The 8495-nt window shown below is 45.7% G+C and overlaps 1 protein-coding gene across 1 annotated transcript in view; it reads right to left on the reverse strand.

Moving 5' to 3' along the window:
- Nucleotides 1–4709: 4709 nt before the first annotated feature.
- Nucleotides 4710–8495, reverse strand: part of hcfc1b (host cell factor C1b) — an 81803-nt gene continuing 78017 nt past the window's right edge. The window contains 4 exon segments of the mRNA XM_031794863.1: nucleotides 4710–6766; nucleotides 7641–7705; nucleotides 8135–8194; nucleotides 8196–8444. Of these exon segments, the coding sequence (XP_031650723.1) occupies nucleotides 7700–7705; nucleotides 8135–8194; nucleotides 8196–8444 (315 nt within the window). The 3' untranslated portion in view covers nucleotides 4710–6766; nucleotides 7641–7699.

An 8495-nucleotide genomic window follows, 5' to 3' on the forward strand; every position in this document is an offset into this window, starting at 1 on the left:
TCACTAAACAGAGAACATCCCTGGTCATCTACTGCCTCTGGTCTGGAGGACTCACTAAACAGAGAACATCCCTGGTCATCTACTGCCTCTGATCTGGAGGACTCACTAAACAGAGAACATCCCTGGTCATCCCTACTGCCTCTGATCTGGAGGACTCACTAAACAGAGAACATCCCTGGTCATCTACTGCCTCTGATCTGGAGGACTCACTAAACAGAGAACATCCCTGGTCATCTACTGCCTCTGGTCTGGAGGACTCACTAAACAGAGAACATCCCTGGTCATCCCTACTGCCTCTGGTCTGGAGGACTCACTAAACAGAGAACATCCCTGGTCATCTACTGCCTCTGATCTGGAGGACTCACTAAACAGAGAACATCCCTGGTCATCTACTGCCTCTGGTCTGGAGGACTCACTAAACGGAGAACATCCCTGGTCATCTACTGCCTCTGGTCTGGAGGACTCACTAAACAGAGAACATCCCTGGTCATCTACTGCCTCTGGTCTGGAGGACTCACTAAACAGAGAACATCCCTGGTCATCTACTGCCTCTGATCTGGAGGACTCACTAAACAGAGAACATCCCTGGTCATCCCTACTGCCTCTGATCTGGAGGACTCACTAAACAGAGAACATCCCTGGTCATCCCTACTGCCTCTGATCTGGAGGACTCACTAAACAGAGAACATCCCTGGTCATCACTACTGCCTCTGATCTGGAGGACTCACTAAACAGAGAACATCCCTGGTAATCTACTGCCTCTGATCTGGAGGACTCACTAAACAGAGAACATCCCTGGTCATCTACTGCCTCTGGTCTGGTGGACTCACTAAACAGAGAACATCCCTGGTCATCTACTGCCTCTGATCTGGAGGACTAACTAAACAGAGAACATCCCTGGTCATCTACTGCCTCTGATCTGGAGGACTCACTAAACAGAGAACATCCCTGGTCATCTACTGCCTCTGATCTGGAGGACTCACTAAACAGAGAACATCCCTGGTCATCTACTGCCTCTGATCTGGAGGACTCACTAAACAGAGAACATCCCTGGTCATCCCTACTGCCTCTGATCTGGAGGACTCACTAAACAGAGAACATCCCTGGTCATCTACTGCCTCTGATCTGGAGGACTCACTAAACAGAGAACATCCCTGGTCATCCCTACTGCCTCTGATCTGGAGGACTCACTAAACAGAGAACATCCCTGGTCATCTACTGCCTCTGGTCTGGAGGACTCACTAAACAGAGAACATCCCTGGTCATCTACTGCCTCTGATCTAGAGGACTCCTAAACAGAGAACATCCCTGGTCATCTACTGCCTCTGGTCTGGAGGACTCACTAAACAGAGAACATCCCTGGTCATCTACTGCCTCTGGTCTGGAGGACTCACTAAACAGAGAACATCCCTGGTCATCTACTGCCTCTGATCTGGAGGACTCACTAAACAGAGAACATCCCTGGTCATCTACTGCCTCTGATCTGGAGGACTCACTAAACAGAGAACATCCCTGGTCATCTACTGCCTCTGATCTGGAGGACTCACTAAACAGAGAACATCCCTGGTCATCTACTGCCTCTGATCTGGAGGACTCACTAAACAGAGAACATCCCTGGTCATCTACTGCCTCTGATCTGGAGGACTCACTAAACAGAGAACATCCCTGGTCATCTACTGCCTCTGATCTGGAGGACTAACTAAACAGAGAACATCCCTGGTCATCTACTGCCTCTGATCTGGAGGACTCACTAAACAGAGAACATCCCTGGTCATCTACTGCCTCTGATCTGGAGGACTCACTAAACAGAGAACATCCCTGGTCATCTACTGCCTCTGATCTGGAGGACTCACTAAACAGAGAACATCCCTGGTCATCTACTGCCTCTGATCTGGAGGACTCACTAAACAGAGAACATCCCTGGTCATCTACTGCCTCTGATCTGGAGGACTCACTAAACAGAGAACATCCCTGGTCATCTACTGCCTCTGATCTGGAGGACTCACTAAACAGAGAACATCCCTGGTCATCTACTGCCTCTGATCTGGAGGACTCACTAAACAGAGAACATCCCTGGTCATCTACTGCCTCTGATCTGGAGGACTCACTAAACAGAGAACATCCCTGGTCATCTACTGCCTCTGATCTGGAGGACTCACTAAACAGAGAACATCCCTGGTCATCTACTGCCTCTGATCTGGAGGACTCACTAAACAGAGAACATCCCTGGTCATCTACTGCCTCTGATCTGGAGGACTCACTAAACAGAGAACATCCCTGGTCCATCTACTGCCTCTGATCTGGAGGACTCACTAAACAGAGAACATCCCTGGTCATCTACTGCCTCTGATCTGGAGGACTCACTAAACAGAGAACATCCCTGGTCATCTACTGCCTCTGATCTGGAGGACTCACTAAACAGAGAACATCCCTGGTCATCTACTGCCTCTGATCTGGAGGACTCACTAAACAGAGAACATCCCTGGTCATCTACTGCCTCTGATCTGGAGGACTCACTAAACAGAGAACATCCCTGGTCATCTACTGCCTCTGATCTGGAGGACTCACTAAACAGAGAACATCCCTGGTCATCTACTGCCTCTGATCTGGAGGACTCACTAAACAGAGAACATCCCTGGTCATCTACTGCCTCTGATCTGGAGGACTCACTAAACAGAGAACATCCCTGGTCATCTACTGCCTCTGATCTGGAGGACTCACTAAACAGAGAACATCCCTGGTCATCTACTGCCTCTGATCTGGAGGACTCACTAACAGAGAACATCCCTGGTCATCTACTGCCTCTGATCTGGAGGACTCACTAAACAGAGAACATCCCTGGTCATCTACTGCCTCTGATCTGGAGGACTCACTAAACAGAGAACATCCCTGGTCATCTACTGCCTCTGATCTGGAGGACTCACTAAACAGAGAACATCCCTGGTCATCTACTGCCTCTGATCTGGAGGACTCACTAAACAGAGAACATCCCTGGTCATCTACTGCCTCTGATCTGGAGGACTCACTAAACAGAGAACATCCCTGGTCATCCCTACTGCCTCTGATCTGGAGGACTCACTAAACAGAGAACATCCCTGGTCATCTACTGCCTCTGATCTGGAGGACTCACTAACAGAGAACATCCCTGGTCATCCCTACTGCCTCTGATCTGGAGGACTCACTAAACAGAGAACATCTCTGGTCATCCCTACTGCCTCTGATCTGGAGGACTCACTAAACAGAGAACATCCCTGGTCATCTACTGCCTCTGATCTGGAGGACTCACTAAACAGAGAACATCCTGGTCATCTACTGCCTCTGATCTGGAGGACTCACTAAACAGAGAACATCCCTGGTCATCCCTACTGCCTCTGATCTGGAGGACTCACTAAACAGAGAACATCCCTGGTCATCTACTGCCTCTGATCTGGAGGACTCACTAAACAGAGAACATCCCTGGTCATCCCTACTGCCTCTGGTCTGGAGGACTCACTAAACACAAATTCTTTATTTGTAAATTATGTCTGGGTGTTGGAGTGTTCCCCTGGCTATCTGTAATGATGTCTGAGTGTTCCCCTGGCTATCTGTAATGATGTCTGAGTGTTGGAGTGTTCCCCTGGCTATCTGTAATGATGTCTGAGTGTTGGAGTGTTCCCCTGGCTATCTGTAATGATGTCTGAGTGTTGGAGTGTTCCCCTGGCTATCTGTAATGATGTCTGAGTGTTGGAGTGTTCCCCTGGCTATCTGTAAATGATGTCTGAGTGTTGGAGTGTTCCCCTGGCTGTCTGTAAATGATGTCTGAGTGTTGGAGTGTTCCCCTGGCTGTCTGTAATGATGTCTGAGTGTTCCCCTGGCTATCTGTAATGATGTCTGAGTGTTGGAGTGTTCCCCTGGCTATCTGTAATGATGTCTGAGTGTTGGAGTGTTCCCCTGGCTATCTGTAAATTATGTCTGAGTGTTGGAGTGCTCCCCTGGCTATCTGTAATGATGTGTGAGTGTTGGAGTGTTCCCCTGGCTATCTGTAATGATGTCTGAGTGTTGGAGTGTTCCCCTGGCTGTCTGTAAATGATGTCTGAGTGTTGGAGTGTTCCCCTGGCTATCTGTAATGATGTCTGAGTGTTGGAGTGTTCCCCTGGCTGTCTGTAAATGATGTCTGAGTGTTGGAGTGTTCCCTGGCTGTCTGTAAATGATGTCTGAGTGTTGGAGTGTTCCCCTGGCTGTCTGTAAATGATGTCTGAGTGTTGGAGTGTTCCCCTGGCTATCTGTAAATGATGTCTGAGTGTTGGAGTGTTCCCCTGGCTATCTATAATGATGTCTGAGTGTTGGAGTGTTCCCCTGGCTATCTGTAATGATGTCTGAGTGTTGGAGTGTTCCCCTGGCTATCTGTAATGATGTGTGAGTGTTGGAGTGTTCCCTGGCTGTCTGTAAATTAAACAAACAAGAACATCGTGCCGTCTGGTTTTCTTAATAAGATTTAAACTTTACTTAAAATGATTTATACATTTATTTTTGCAATTATATTCACTTTTAATACTTAAGTATATTTAAAACCCAAATACTTTTAAACCTTTACTCAAGTAGTATTTTATTGGGTAACTTTCACTCGAGTCATTTTCTATTAAAGGTATCCTTACTTTTACTCAAGTATGACAATTGGGTACTTTTTACACCGTTGGTGACAGGACATTACTGAGCAGGGAGACAAGACATTTTCCGTTTTTTTTTCCAGTTTTATATATATATCAAGACATAAAGCAACCAAGATGACAAACATGTAAAAACATTTTTTGTTACAGGTAATTATATAAAAAAAGAGATTATTTTTTTATTTTAATTATTTTTTTTATTTTTTTAACTTTACTTGCTACGTGAAGGAAGGAACTAATTTACAACTGAGCTCAAACCCTGTTTGCTGCTGCACCATCCAATCATTCTTCATAACGAAACATTTCCCACCTCTCGGTAAATAAAATGCTCTGTTTTTTAAAAATACATGCCAACTACATGGAAAACATTTGTCACATTACACACACACACACACACACACACACACTTGCATACCTAAACATATGTAAAGCCAATAATAATAATAACAACAACAACAACAACAATACACCAAAAGTAATGTGAATGGTTATCAATATCAACAGTTTGTCCGCATTTTTTTGGGGGGGGGGGGGGGGGGGGGCAGAAAATATCCCTGTTAATTCTCAGAACTCTAAAAAAAAAAACAAGGCTTGGAAACAAAAAGAACCTTCTAAATTCCATTAGATGTCAACAAATGCATTCCATGGACTATCGGACAGGTTGAGACGACGAGGAGGACAGGTGAAAAGTAAGCTTTTTCCTCTCTGCAAATCAATTCCTTTAATTACATTTTTGTTTTTTACTGAAAGTAATAAACAAAAACAAAAAATAACATCCACTCGCCTCTTTCTTTCAGTCAAATCTTTCGTTTCGGTTCTTTCATCTTCCCGCAGCAGAGCAAGTAACAAAAAAAAAAGTCATTCTTTAACAGTTCATTAGAACACCAATTCTGAAATAAGTGTCAAATTATCTGTCAAATAAAGGCTGTAAAAAATAATATTGTACTTTTTCACCCTGGTTGGCAGTCAGCCAGTGTCCACACACCTTCCAACGAAAGGAAACAGACTAGAGAATTAAAGTAGTCTCCTAAACCTACACCAAAAAACACGTCCTTTTCTTTACTTGAGTGGAAACTCTCGTTCCTTTTTTTTACTCCCTGTGAACACAGTGATGTCACAAACCAAGACGAAAGCCAGGACAAATATGAAGTCATAAATCGGATGATGATGACGACGACTCCCCTTGAATCGAGAAAACACTCTTGTCCTCCCCCCCCCCCAAGTGCTGTCTGTTTTCCCATCGGTGTGTTTTTTGTCCCCATGACAACGTGATGATGCTGTGTTCTTCCGTTTCAACCGTCTTCCATAGCAACCATCCGATCCTTCTACATGTGACCAATCAACCGAAGGGCAAATGACATCGGACATACACAGCTATTTGGTGCTGTGTAATTACTGGTGTTGATAAACCGGGATGGAGAAAAGAGACGAAGACGAAGAGAACCTAGCTAGCAACTACAGTTAAAACTCCCACAGTGGTTTTTTTCTATTTTTTGTTGTTGTTGATTTCACCGAAAATCATAAAAAAATAACAGAAAAATGTAATTGTGTGCTTTCAACCGTTTTAAAAACAGAAGATCAGTTTAATAAACCAATAAAGAACATGAGGTTGGAACAAGGTGTCCGTGGCACCACAACCTCGAGTGATGAGGGCAGGGCTCTGGGATTATTTCCATCTGGGTTTTTCTTGTAGCCATTTTGTGAATGATGGGTGGTTTGGAGGGGGGGGTCGGTCTGGGTCCAGGTTCGTGGGCCGGTCTGGGTCCATGTTCGTGGGCCGGTCTGGGTCCATGTTCGTGGGCCGGTCTGGGTCCATGTTCGTGGGCCGGTCTGGGTCCATGTTCGTGGGCCGGTCTGGGTCCATGTTCGTGGGCCGGTCTGGGTCCAGGTTTGTGGGCCGGTCTGGGTCCAGGTTCGTGGGCCGGTCTGGGTCCAGGTTTGTGGGCCGGTCTGGGTCCAGGTTTGTGGGGCTGAGGTTGAGGCAAGGATATTGTAGATAGTTGGTGAGGGCTGGTTGAGGGGTGTTGTATTCAGTTCAGTAATAGTCATCATGGACAACAAGGGGAGAAGGAAACTCCCTTTACTGGTCTGATCTGGCCTTCTTTGGACCGGCAGCTTTCCTAAGGAGAGAAACAACACGATTCAACAGATGAAACATAGACGGATGTTAAAGAGTCACGAGGACGGGGGGGCGAGAGAGCGTTAGGAGTGGAGCTGAGAGTCAAGACCAGAATAAAAGTTGAGAGTTTAAGGTTCACCCGTGTTGAATGTTATAAAAATTTCATGTGGATATATGAGAGAGAGAGACCGAGACACAGAGAGAGAGACAGAGACCGAGAGAGAGAGACAGAGACCGAGAGAGAGAGACAGACCGAGAGAGAGAGACAGACCGAGAGAGAGAGACAGACCGAGAGAGAGAGAGACAGACAGACCGAGAGAGAGAGACAGACAGACCGAGAGAGAGAGACAGACAGACCGAGAGAGAGAGAGAGACCGAGAGAGAAACAGAGAGAGAAAGAAACAGAGAGAGAGTGAAACCGAGAGAGAGAAACCGAGAGAGAGAGAAAAACCGAGAGAGAGACAGAGATAGAGAGAGAGAAATTCCACAGTGTGCCATCACAGCAGGCAAGATTTGTGACCTGTTGCCACAAGAAAAGGGCAACCAGTGAAGAACAAACACCATTGTAAATACACCCATATTTATGCTTATTTATTTTATCTTGTGTCCTTTAGCCATTTGTACATTGTTAGAACACTGTATATATAATATATATATAATATGACATTTGTAATGTCTTTACTGTTTTGAAACTTCTGTATGTGTAATGTTTACTGTTTAATTTTTGTTGTTTTTCACTTTATATATTCACTTTGTATGTTGTCTACCTCACTTGCTTTGGCAATGTTAACATGTTTCCCATGCCAATAAAGCCCTTGAATTGAATTGAGAGAGAGACAGAGAGAGAGACAGAGAGAGAGATGAATGGTACTCACATGTCAGGTGAGGAGCCTGGTCTCTTAGGCAGTTGGTTTAGCTGCAACACCATCTTTACCTACCTCTACAGGGAGGAGGACATAGGATTGTAATAATATATTTTATTATAGCACTTTTCATTCAAACGAAAATCTCAAAGACGCTTTAAAAAGAACTTGTCAAAGAGTAAAGGTGGCAACACGGTAGCTTTTTAAAATTTTTTAAAGGAAAGAGCCTCATGAAGTTGTTGCTATGGGGTCCATCAATCTTCATTTCAATATATCAAGGTCTGGAGTTTGGATTTGTTCCATTATAAATAACCAGAGTCCTCTGGTTATAATAAAATATCAACCTTCGTTCATATGTATTGATTGATACAGGGAATTAATTCCCTTTGAGATCAATGGGAGCTCTGTTTCACTTAAGAGCAGCACAGAATACAAAACACAATAAGGAATTAGTGACACAATTCGAACACTTTAGAGACAGAGGAGGCTAGCTTAGCGGTCCGTACCTTGAGCCACCTGACCTGCGTGGCAGGGCCGTAACCTTTCTCGTTGCGGGCTGCGATGCGGGAAGATGATGGCAGGCTTGGTGGTGTAGTCTATGTGTGCGTTGGAGAGGCTGGACGACTGCACCAGGCAGGAAGGGTTGGGCCCACAGAACACCCGCATGAAAGCCAGCTGGGCTGGGGTGGTGGTGGTGGTGGGCTTGGCCTGCTCCCCGCTCTGGGCGCTCTGGATGGCCAGGTACACCGAGTACTCAATGATCTTACCAGATGTGACCGACGGAGGCTCCCAGGTCAGGTGGGCTCCGTCTGGGCTCTGAGGGAGGAGTGGGGAGAGAGAGAGGGAAGAAGGGGAGAGAGAGAGATG

Source organism: Oncorhynchus kisutch, linkage group LG17 (assembly GCF_002021735.2).
Source record: "Oncorhynchus kisutch isolate 150728-3 linkage group LG17, Okis_V2, whole genome shotgun sequence".
Taxonomy (NCBI): domain Eukaryota; kingdom Metazoa; phylum Chordata; class Actinopteri; order Salmoniformes; family Salmonidae; genus Oncorhynchus; species Oncorhynchus kisutch.